The sequence below is a fragment of the Capra hircus genome, chromosome 20 (genome assembly GCF_001704415.2).
Source record: "Capra hircus breed San Clemente chromosome 20, ASM170441v1, whole genome shotgun sequence".
Lineage (NCBI taxonomy): Eukaryota > Metazoa > Chordata > Mammalia > Artiodactyla > Bovidae > Capra > Capra hircus.
The window spans coordinates 36,023,396-36,035,976 of NC_030827.1; the positions used below are offsets into that span (position 1 = coordinate 36,023,396).

General features: G+C 43.1%; 1 protein-coding gene across 4 annotated transcripts in view; it reads right to left on the reverse strand.

Annotated features, from left to right (window-relative positions):
* Positions 1-12,581, reverse strand: part of EGFLAM (EGF like, fibronectin type III and laminin G domains) — a 189,109-nt gene that overhangs the window by 84,438 nt on the left and 92,090 nt on the right. For all 4 annotated transcript variants that reach the window (XM_005694776.3, XM_018065631.1, XM_018065632.1 and 1 more), the window contains one exon: positions 3,253-3,419. In XM_005694776.3, the coding sequence (XP_005694833.1) occupies positions 3,253-3,419 (167 nt within the window). The remainder of the gene's footprint in view (positions 1-3,252; positions 3,420-12,581) is intronic.

A 12,581-nucleotide genomic window follows, 5' to 3' on the forward strand; every position in this document is an offset into this window, starting at 1 on the left:
ACATCACAATTCCCTGGTGAAGCCATCAAAACCCTCCATCTTCCTCATGCAAGCTGAGCACCAGTGAAGGAAAACGCTGGTCCCGGGTCTGAGCTACAGGTTCAGAGCACCCGAGATCTGCCAACTGACCCCAGCTAAGCAACTAAGCCGCTAACAGGGTCCTGCACTAACAGGTCCAGAGAAAGTCAACATTTTGCAAGTTAATAGGGGTGATGTGTTATATTTTTTTAGGAAAGGTGGTGGATGCAGGCATAAAAAAGATGATAGAGGAACCCAACAAGTGGTGGTGTAGAGGGGTGGGGATCTAAGGGTTCCCATGGGGTCTTCTGATCCTTGATAGTCAACTTGAACGTCCATTCTGAGGTTCACTGTTCAGGAAGCAAAGTTGGCATGAACCAAGAAAAAGTCCATACAGGAAAGGTGAGGAAAAGCAGGAGCTGTGAGAAAGGGAAGCCCAACATGTGGAAATACTCATCTCACAGATTCCTTTAAGAGGCGTTCAAAATGTTTAATAGTTTCTTGACTTGGGTCTAACCAATCACAAGGGCTGCCAGCTGTAAACTGCCAGGGCTATACCCATGCTTAACCGGAAGAAGTTCAGACCTGTATGAATGTTTTACTCACCTTTTGGCATGTACAATATATCTTACAGGTTTTGAAGGAAAAAAAATCCTTAGAGGTTTGTTCTGTGTTGTCAGAACCTCCTAGTCCATAGATTCTACAAAGACTGTCCCGGTATTTTATTGAATTGCTGACCTTACCTTTCTTATGCTACTCTGCACTAGAAGAATAAGAACCTTGTTTAATTTGAATCTCATACAGGGAAGTGGCTTTAGCAGTCAGCCAAACCCAAGTTCAAATCCTGCCTTTGCAAGTATTATTCTTGGCTAAATACATAATCTTTCAAAGACTCCATTTTTGAAAACCTACAAAAAGGGATGCTATTCTTCAAGCACAGGATTTTTGCAAGGATTAAAATGGGGTTTCCTAGGTAAGTGCTCCAGATGGCATCAGCTCTTAGGAGGCTATCCCAGTGGTACCTCTGATAGTCGGAATTTATTGTAATTCCAATAAGGGCTACTTGGTAATTACGCATTTTTATATATGGAATAGTGGGTTTGGAGGTAAAATAATAGTCTAGACAAACAGCAGAATAAGAAGTATGAATGTGCCAGAATATAGGGCTTTCTAAAACATTCAAAGTGATCACGACAAAAATATCACAACTGAAATACCAATTACAGCACATTCTTACATATCATGAAACAGGCCACTTAATAAATTCCATTTCTGTTATTCTGATTTGAGTAACCATATTTATGTAAAAACAGTTAAACTGGATTTAAGAATATTTCACAGTTGAGTTTTCACTGAATCAGCCGCATTCCCTGCACACAATTACTTTGAAATGGTAAAATTTTACTGCACATGGGAGACCACTTGTTGCAAAATGTGATACATCTGCAAAGCACTTTCACATACCTTATCCCACTTAACTCACAAAGCTGCTATCCACCAATGGGGAAATACTTATCAGAAACTCCAAGACCAGTCTAGTGTTTCAGTTTAAAAAAAAAAGTTCCAGAGATGCCCCGCTCATGCCCCCTCCCGTCCCCAGATGTTCTAGCTCATCCTTCTACCTTCCTGTCTCTGTGGAGAAGGAGATACTAGGGGTAGAAGGAAAGAAGTGAGCCCGGGCAGCTCACAGAATGGAAGCAGAGGAGCTGGAGGCTGGGGAGGGGTGGGTGGGCACACAGCAGAGAGTGCCTGCTCAGTGTATAACACCAAAAGACCAACTACCTGCCTCAAAGCACAGGCAGACCCTGAGGCTCGACTCAGCTACTGTCGTCCCAATTTTTGGCCGTGCATCACCAAGTTTAACCAAAGATTACAGCGTAGATCTCACCCGGCAAGAGTGGAAGGTGGCCTGGCTTCAATTTGAAAGACAACATTTCTTCTAGAGAGAAGGAGTTCCTTCCTTACCACCTAACTGGGGGGTTTTAGCTCCCAAATCCTAAAGAAGGGCAGGGGAACAATTGCTGGGTGACTGTTGTCATAGCGTATGTAGGGTGTGTGTGTGCGTGGTGTGGCCCCACCATATCCCCCAACAATTCAATCTGAAAGAGCCCTCACGTTCAAGATGAAGGTAAGAGCTGTTTGCAGAAGAGCCAAAATTCCAGGGGCTCAGGGAACTAGGTGAATCGCCACCCCTGGAAACAGCAGGTGGGCAAGGAAGTCAGTTACTGGAGTGTTGTGTGGGGAAAGGGGAGGAGTTTATTCAGATGAACTAATCAATAAACACAGGGCTCTGTGCTGGCCAGGGGCAAGCCTCTGAAAGTGTGAAGTCAGCTCCTTTTCGGAGAGCACCATTCTTGGGTAAAGAGGACCCCGGGATGATAGTAGGGCTGTTTAGACACAAAAACCCGGAAGAACTTAAACTGGCAAAATTGAAGAGACGTCTTCAGATGAAAGAAGTGCAATAGTTCTGAGATCTCCCCAAGACACTGGGTACTAGGTTTATGCACAAGTGTCTCCCACTTCCAAACGACAAAGGTTTCCAAGCCAGACTGGCAAGGTGAACTAAGCAATCAAAATGTAGTTCTTGAATCATGTGGGAGCTTCTTAAACCCCAGACCATAATCAGACTCTGACTTTTCACAGACCCTCCAGATGATGTGATGGACTCGCTCAAGTCTTCCCCAGCCCTCCCAGAGAGGTATTCAGGAGCCTATGCCATTGGCGGGACCCCCAGCTACACATCAGCCTGCTAGCCAGCTTGAATCCTCCCTGACCATCCTTCAGAGTGACCGATTTTACTTGGGCATCTTTGATTTCCTGGTGAAGACTAACCCTGATGAGTCTGGGATCAGTATTTTTTCTCCTATGATTCAAAGCTAAATCCATCTTTTTATAAAATGAAAAGGGAATGGGGCTGGGGAGGCTGTGCATCGTCTTGGTATGTAGCCTTTTTTGTGCTCATGAAAGAAAACTGACCTCAAACTCCCTAAGGATAATGCAAAAATAAACCTTCTGCTGACCTCCTGTACATAGAAGCGCCTGGCCCTGTTGACTGCCTCGCACTTCTGAAGGGCTGAGAAAACCACAGAATGAAAGGCTGAGGACACCCCCACTGCAGGCAGCCCTGCTGTGGGAAGTAAGAAAGCTCGGTCAGTTGGGTCCTCAGGAGGCAAGCCCAGCAAGGCAGCTATGTCTGTCTGTCTGCCTGTCCTTCAGAGGGGCTGCGGTACTCACGGGCAGTTCGGATGGTGCTGCTGGGCTGACTTCGAGGGCTGGGACCATGCGGATTCACGGCCCTCACAGCAAACTGGTAGTTGGTATCAGGATCGAGGCCCTTGATCACCATGGAATCCATCTGGATCTGTTCTTGGATTGAGGTCCAACTCTTGTCAAAATCTGGCCTTTATTGATTTTTTTAAAAGAGAAAGAAAAGCAGGATGAAAAACAGTAGTTTAGGAACAGCAGAAAAAACAGAAGCTTGCTGGCTATGCAGACTAACAGCGTTTGAGCACTGGAAGCAAGACTTACAAAATACATTTCCTACTGAAAAGTCATCTTGATTTGACATCACAGGTAAAAATTGGCAGGTCCTTGCTGATAAATGCAAGCAGATCATTTTTAGGGCCCGTGTTCAGCGCTGTTTCAAGATCACTGGGTTTTCCTTGCATGGCCTTGACTGTGGTGAAAAGATTCCCATATAGGAGTTCATTTTCAAGGACTCTGCCTGCCAGATGTTTCATAAACAAGCCTTCCCCTGACAGTCCCTGTTCCCAGGGGTCAGGAGAGCACAGACTCTATCTATTCACAATCTGTTCACAAAATAAACAAATATAAATTTTCAGGGCAACTAGTCGTGTGAACTGCCATGGGAAAACCCAAGAAGACTCTGTTCACAGCCATCCTTACTCTTCACAAAATTGCACAACTCTGCCAACTTGCTGAATGTTCACATGTCCTTCTGAGAACCCTATAGAGAGTGCAGACCTTGACTCAGAGCTTCCACCTAAGGGACAACATACAGGGGTTAAGAGAACAAATTCTGGAGCTAGACTGAGCCATTCAAATCCTGCTGCTATTGATCACTAGCTGCTATTTTGCCTCTTTAAGTCTCTAGTTTCTCATCTGTAAAATGGGGTGATAAAAGTACCTACTTAAGAGGGCTATCATAAAGGAGAAATGAGCTCTTTATCCTCAGCAACAGTGCCTGGCATTGTAACCGAGCAGGACCCTATGGACCTTCCCAGTACAAGACCCCCCACATCCCAATGTTCTCAGCCTGCCTTCTGGCTGTAGAAAAACTCTGTGTATGTGTTCAGTTGCTAAGTTGTGTCTGGTTCTTGGTAACTCCATGGACTGTAGCTTACCATGCTCCTCTGTCCTTGGAATTTTCCAGATAAGAATACTGGAGAGAGTTGCCATTTCCTCCTCCAGGGGATCTCCCTGACCCCAGGATCGAACCCACGTCTCCTGCCTAAATCTCCTGCATTGGCAGACAGATTGTTTACCACTTGAGCCACCTGGGAAGCCCAGAAAAATTTTAGTCAAAGAATAAATGTAATCAGAGAAGTGAGAAAATGCAGGGGAAAAAAAAGTCAAGATAAAATAATAGTAGCTTAGCCAGTAAAAAAAGTCAAGAAATTTTAGTTCCCCCTCAAGGGTTTTCCTGGTGGCTCAGCTGGTAAAGAATCCACCTGCAATGTGGGAGACCTGGGTTGATTCCTGGGTTGAAAAGATCGCCTGGAGAAGGGAATGGCTACACACTCCAGTATTCTGGCCTGGAGAATTCCATGGACCATATACTCCATGGGGTTGCAAAGAGTTGGACATGACTGAGTGATTTTCACTTCACTTCACTTCAGAGGCTGTAGATAATATCCTGAGCCATGTCCTTTGAGTTTTTTTGCAGTAATTGAAACCCCCACCAGGCAAAGATGTTAACTGTATGCTGCCCAAAAGCACACAGATCCCAGACCATTTGGAACCAGAAGGTTGATGATATTGACTCCTGATTACCTCACCACCAGGCAATCAGAAGAATGTCCAAAAGCTGGTCACCCAAGCTACAACCCCGTCCCATACATGTTTAAAAACCTTTTCCTGAAAGTCTTCAGGATTTTTAAACACTAGCTACCCTGGATGCCTTGATTTGCTCCTGAAACAAACATTGCACTTCCCTTCACCACAACCCAGTATCAGTGGATTGGCTTTCCCGAGCCCAACAAGAGGAGCCAAGTGTGGTTAGGGAACATCATCATATAGTAAACGCTCAGCATGGATTAGCATTATGTAAGGGCTGTATCTCGGAGAAGGCAATGGCAACCCACTCCAGTACTCTTGCCTGGAAAATCCCATGGACGGAGGAGCCTGACGGGCTGCTAAGAGTTGGGCACGACTGAGCAACTTCACTTTCACTTTTCACTTTCATGCATTGGGGAAGGAAATGGCAACCCACTCCAGTGTTCTTGCCTGGAGAATCCCAGGGACAGAGGAACCCAGTGGGCTGCTGTCTATGGGGTCGCACAGAGTCAGACACGACTGAAGCAACTTAGCAGCAGCAGCAGCAGCAGCAGCAGCAGCAGCAGCAGCAGCAGCAAGGGATGTACCCAGCTCACAGAGCTGACAGGCAACCCTGGGCCACCTGCTTACTCTATATACCTGTGAACTTCAGTGCATTAGCACTAGCCTAGGTGGCTAATCAGTACTTGAAATGCGGCTCATCTGAATTGGGAAGTGCTGTGAGTGCAAAATGGACAATGGATTTCTTTAAGTGTAAAATATTTCATTAATATTTATATGGATTACGTGTTGAAATGTAATATTTTAGATTCAGTGGGTTAAAAAATACATTATTGAAATTAATTTCCTTTGTTTCTTATTACTTTTTAAATGACCATATTAAAAAACTTGAAATTCCATATAGGCTTGCATTTTCTAATGGACTGTGCTGTTCTGTATGGACTTACTAGTTGGAGGGAGAAAGGAGAGCTTTTCAGCTAGTGAGAACTGCAAAATAAAATTTGGGAATATTTGTGCACAGTTGAGGGACAGTGCAAATGGCCAAACTGGAATGGAGGATTTTTATTAATAACTAATAATAACTATTATTTATCATGTTCTTGTGAAATAGCAAGTATTCTTCTAATAGTTTAACTCATTTACTTCTCAAAATTACCCTAGGAAGTAGGTATTAAAATTAAACATCTCCACTTTCTTTGAAGAGGAAATTAAGGCACAGGATGGGTAGGTAAGTAACTTGCTTGAGCTCACACAGCTGAAAAATGTGAGGCCTACTTGGGTTGATGGGAGAAGATTAGACTGAGATCTTCGATGCTGAATGAAAAATTGGGGTGATAGTGGTTGCAGGGGTCAGTCTCCATCTTAGTTTGCTCCCTGACCAACTTCTCAGCTCTTCAATTGTTAAGCACTTCTGCTCACAGATATCTAGAGGACTGTGTGTGTGCGTGCGTGCATGTGCGTGTATGCTCATGCTCAGCTGTGTTCCACTCTTTGTGACCCCATGGACTGTAGCCCACCAGGCTCCTATGTCCATGGGACTTTTCAGGCAAGAATGCTGGAGTGGGTTGCCATTTCCTTCTCCAGGGGATCTTCCCAACCCAGGGATCGAACCCGCATCGGAATACTCGTCTCCTGTGTCTCCTGCATTGGCAGGCAGATTCTTTACCACTACACCACTTGGGAAGCCCCATTTAGAGGAAGGCAGGAAGCAAAAAGACTGGCATCTGTCCTTTATGAACAACTTAACAGGCGAGCAAATAAACACTCAGTTTGCTGAAAGGAGATGCGCGGACGGTGCATGGATTTCTCTAACGTGCGCTCTCCTAGCTTTTCATTAGCAAGAACTGATGAGAGACAGATGAAGTCCTAAAGCCCAGTAAAGGGCTTCCGTGGGTAACTGTGCTGATGAGGAGTTCATAGGACTCATATCTCACAAGAATTCACGTGTTTTGAGAAGCAGAGGTCACAGCGGATGGCCACTGGAGGAAGCAGGGCTCATTTCTCTTTCGACTTTCCTTTCCCTAAAGATGGACTTCTCATGTAAACAAACTCTGTCACTGAAGAGAAAACCTTAGTGACTGGAAGGAAACACATTTACAAACTCAAATTAAAACAAAATCACTTCGCAGAGAAAAGTCATAGGGGATGCCCAACAGTAAAGTCAGGAAAGATATGATCTTTAGATAAAACTCTCCTGTTATCCTTTGCTAAGCTTCCCTTGTGACATTTACAGAGGAAAGGACCTGCAGCTGCTCTCAAAATGTGTCATTGTTCACCCAGGGCTACCTGCAAATATCTGCAACAATCTTCATTGTTCAACAGTTTCCCAGCTCCCCCAGCAAGAGACTATTTTGATTTGTTCACTTAATGCAAGAAAGAAAGTCCCATTTTCAGTGAAAAAGAGATTGACATTATCAACATTTCATCTCATTGTATACACTGAGAGGAAAGCTCGTGTAGATTAAATAGCCTTCAAAACCGTTAACATTTTGCCTCTGACTTTGTCGTGAGTTTTGCATTTAAATGTTTGTAAAGTCTCTTGACATACAAAAGTGCAAAGGTGAGGCTGGGAGAGAGAGAATCAGGTTAAAGCATTGTCTTAGTGCATCCTCAAATAATAGCTTTATCTTTTCTCCACTAAGTAAAATCATTGTCTTCTAACTACAGAGTTGCCAGTCAAATCACCATAGCAACCTTAGCCTGCCAATTTCCCCAACCAGGAAAAGGCTAGAGGGGAAGATGTAGACTAAGACAAGTGCTGCCATCCCAGGTAAAGATGGCTAGCCACGAGCAAAGCAGGCACTTAAACACTTAAGAGTGGGAAGGGTTGGGTTGTGCATCCTGTATCTCAGGAGGCCAGTAGGACAACCTTGGAAGGTGGTTGGGCAGTGGAAGTCAGACAGAACAGATACAAGTCTGTCAACAGCAACTATTCAAAACCCAGTTAGCTGATTCAAGTAATCAAGACTCACTCATTGTTTGGGTAGGAAGAAGCATCGCCATTGGCAATGTTAGCATCAGCCTGGTTATCAGGAATCTTAGAGATTGTTTGGTCCCAGTGTCTAAGGATTCTCAAAAATTACACGCAAGATTCTATGTGTGAACATCATTTCATTTTCCTAAGTAAAGGGTCCTCAGTCTCTTACCAGATTCTCAAGTATAATCATGATCCCCCAAATTTTAGAAGTCACTGTCTAATCCAGTCTCTTATTCTCCCCGTGTGGATACTGAAGGCAAATAATTTATCCAAGGTCATAAAACCACAGGGTGGTATATATTTCTGTTTTATTTCCTTTCTTTGGCATTTTGACCAACTTGACTATTGCCAAGTTCACCCTTAGTGGACAATCATTTTTCTTGGTATCATCAAACTCAGTGGGTGGCTGCCTTGGACTACTCACTTGGCAAGTGATTAATGATTATCAGCCATGCATCCATCAGGGAAGCTATATTCTGGGAGGCTCTAAGGAACTATAAACACAGTTCCATTTTCAGAGACTTTATAATCTAATTGGCAGATAATACATTTAAGGACCAGCAGGAAGCCAGTGCCAAGTCACATGTTTTGAGAGCTATATTTTTGAACGGGTCAATGCGAACTGACATCCTGGGGAAACAATACAAGACTAGGAAGAATTTAAGCCAGATTTCAAATATATTTGGGTTCTGATAACTGAAAAGGACTAGAACGTCTCTAGGTGCAGTATTAGTTCTATGTACAGTGTGGATAAATTAAGCACCAGCTACATGTAAAATACACTGTGGGATATTCAAGGACAATAAATAATATGGGTCCGTAATATGAATGATCAATTAATCTATATGAAAGATGGGTATAATATATAGAAACATTAGCCGTAAGTAAGTAGGTAAGTGAACAAATGGCACCTCTCTGCATATCACACAGAGTCAAAGCTTTCTTTATCAGTCTACCTGTCAGTCAGGTTACCCAATGAATCTCGCTTGCTCCCATTTATCTAGCTATCCATTGGGTTTATTCCCAAATTTATTTATGACTTTTGTGTTTGTTATTGTAATTATGTCATTTAATGCAATATTATATAAACTAGTGAATATGAGTAAAAAAATATAGGTGATAGCTATGTTAATGCTTTTGAAAGTCTTGGTAAAGCTGAACCACTAAAATACAACTGCCTTTGAACTAAGTGAAAGCAAGACAACTATAAAACAGTGAAAAGATTAAAAAATTCCAGAAGAATTTGCAATCAGGTAACTTTGCAAGTGACTCTAAAATTTTAACTTGAAAATAATGTAAGTAGAAATTGTAGATGATACCTTGTAAGTATGGTTAAAATGTCTATATTATCAAAAGTAATCTACACATTCAATGCTGCTGCTGCTGCTGCTGCTGCTAAGTCGCTTCAGTCGTGTCCTACTCTGTGCAACCCCATAGATGGCAGCCCACCAGGCTCCTCTGTTCCTGGGATTCTCCAGGCAAGAATACTGCAGTGGGTTGCCATTTCCTTCTCCAATGCATGTATGCTTGCTAAGTCGCTTCAGTCGTGTCTGACTCTGTGCGACCCCGTGGACAGCAGCCCACCAGCCTCCTCTGTCCACAGGATTCTCCAGGCAAGAATACTGGAGTGGGACACATTCAATGCAATCTCTATTAAAATTCCAATGCCATTTTCACAGAAATAGAACAAAAAAATAGCAGCAAACCAAATTTGATAGCACATTAAAACGATCTTACGTGATCAAGGGGAATTTATCCTTGGGATGAAAGAATGGTTCATTGTAAGCAAATCAGGAAGTCTGATAAACCACATATTAAAAAGCAGAGACATTACTTTGTCAACAAAGGTCTGTCTAGTCAAGGTTATGGTTTTTCTAGTAGTCATGTATGGATGTGAGAGTTGGACTATAAACAAAGCTGAGCACAGAAGAATTGATGCTTTTGAACTGTAGTGTTGGAGAAGATTCTTGAGAGTCCCTTGGACTGTAAGGAGATCCAACCAGTCCATCTTAAAGGAAATCAGTCCTGGGTGTTCATTGGAAGGACTGATGTTGAAGCTGAAACTCCAATATTTTGGCCACCTAATGCAAAGAGCTGACTCATTTGAAAAGACCCTGATGTTGGGAAAGATTGAAGGCGGGAGGAGACGGGGACAAGAGAGGATGAGATGATTGGATGGCGTCACCCACTCAATGGACATGAGTTTGGGTAAACTCCAGGACTTGGTGATGGACAGGGAGGCCTGGTGTGCTGTGGCTCATGGGGTCGCAAAGAGTCAGAAACGACTGAACTGAACTAATACACGACATTAACAGAACAAATAAATGCAGAGAAAGCATTTGACAAAAGTCTACATGCTTCATGGTAAAAACTCTTAACAAGTTATGTACAGAAGGAATTTACCTCCGTATAATAAGGGCCATGGATTCCCTAGTGGCTCAGTGGTAAAGAATCCGTCTGCCAATGCAGGAGATATAGGCTCAATCCCTGGGTGGGGAAGATCCCCTGAAAGGCCTAGCAACCTACTCCACTATTCTTGCCTGGGAAATCCCATGGACAGAGGAGCCTGGTGGGCTATCGTCCATAGGGTCACACAGAGTCAGACACGGCTCAGTAACTAAAACAACAATAAAGGCCATATGTGACAAACCCACAGCTAACGTCATACTCAGCCATCAGTTTTCGTCTAAGATTAGTAACAGGCTGAACAAAGGTGCCCCCCTGACCATTTCTATGAAACTAGTACTAGAAGTTCTAACCAGGGCAGTTACACAAGGAAAAGAAATAAAAGCCATCCAAATTGGAAAGGAAGAAGCTAAACGGTCTCTGTTTACAGATGACATGGTATCATACGAAGGAAACCTTAAACACTTCACCCAGAACTAATGAACAAATTCAGTAAAGTTGCAAGATACAAAAAAATACAAAGATCAGTTCTGTTTCTATACACTAACCAACTATTTGAAAAAGAAGAGCTTTAGGAAATGTAAATAGTTGCTCGGAACATGGCCTCATAAGACATTCATGACAAAACAAAAATTCAAGACGATCTCGTGTGCAGAAACAAAAGGGCAAAGCCACCTCAAATGATAAATGTAAAATCTTACATTCGGGGTTTTTTTTAGAAAGCAAATGGCACAGATATATGGTAGAGAAAACCCAGTATGACAAAGATCTATGGGAAAGCAGGGGGTACTGATCACAAACTCTATATGAATTCTCTGGACAACCTGCTGTTGAAAAGGTCCAGTGTTCATATCCTGGGAAAAAAATGGCTTTCTAAGTTGATCAGTCGGCAGAAGTGCTCCAGACCCATCTCCACTGAGGCAGAGTGCAAAGGACTGGTTATTGTCTGGCTTGAGTTAGAGAGAATACAGTGAACATAGGCTAGTTAGATAAGAGATAAGATGGTCAAATGGAGATGGTGAAAATGCCTTCAGTGTTTTTCGTATCAGAATAGGAGACCCAATAATTCCTCAAAAGGAGACCAACGGCAGTGCCTTATAAAGAAGACCCCTCGACGGCAATTAAGAATGGTTGACAACGAAGTCAACAGCATAGAGGGCTGAGCTCTGCCTTGGTGGCTGTCTTGAAGCAGAGGTTGGGTGACGATCGATCAGAAATGTAACCAGCTACTTTCTGAACACAGTCAGAGGCTGGACTTCATTCAACGTCTCTGACATCAACTCACAGTAAGAAATACATTTTTGCAAAGCAACCCAATATGCCTATTCATATATGTATACTATATGACTTATATGTGAGTACAAAGCTGAAAGAAAAATTTTAAGAAAAATTACTTATCCTTACTGTTATTCACTTTACTATTTTCTCTTCTTTTCCTTTCTCTCTTTTTTTAATGCTGGTAAGATTCCCACTAAGGGCTTCCCAGGTGGTGCTAGTGGTAAAGAGCATGCCTTTCAACGCAGAAGATGTAAGAGACCTGGGTTCAATCCCTGGGTAGGGGTGATCCTTGAAGGAGGGCACAACAACCCCTCCAGTATTCTTGCCTGGAGAATCCAATGGACAGAGGAGCCCGGCAGGTGACAGTCAATAGGGTCAGACAGAGTCGGACACGACTGCAGAAACTTAGCGCAGTACAGCACGCATGCTCCAGATACAGCGCTCTTCACGGTGCTGCCTTTCAACATTGTTGAATGATCCACAATAAGACACACTGAACATTGTGAAGCAAACACAACTGAAACACGTTTCACAAAATAATTCTTACTTTTATTGTGTGTGATGCCCTCTGATATTTTCTCTTCTGTTCCACTTTACTTTCGAAAAACTATTGGTCAGGACACCTTCAACTGATTTCTCTACCTTCTAATGAGTCCATGGGTTGAGAACCCCTTCTCTGGAAAGTTTGAGCTGAGGTGAGGAGTGACATTCAAGCACATTACAGACATTAACTAGGAAACAGCAGTAGGCATGGTTGAATCCTAAGTCTTACTTAGAAAATGCTTAGTTAAATGCTAAGAGAATTCTTTTGAGAGTGGAATTTGTTGGAGCAGAAAACAGCCCCCTAGGGGATTCATAGAACATCCAGGGTGGCTTTGACGGTGGA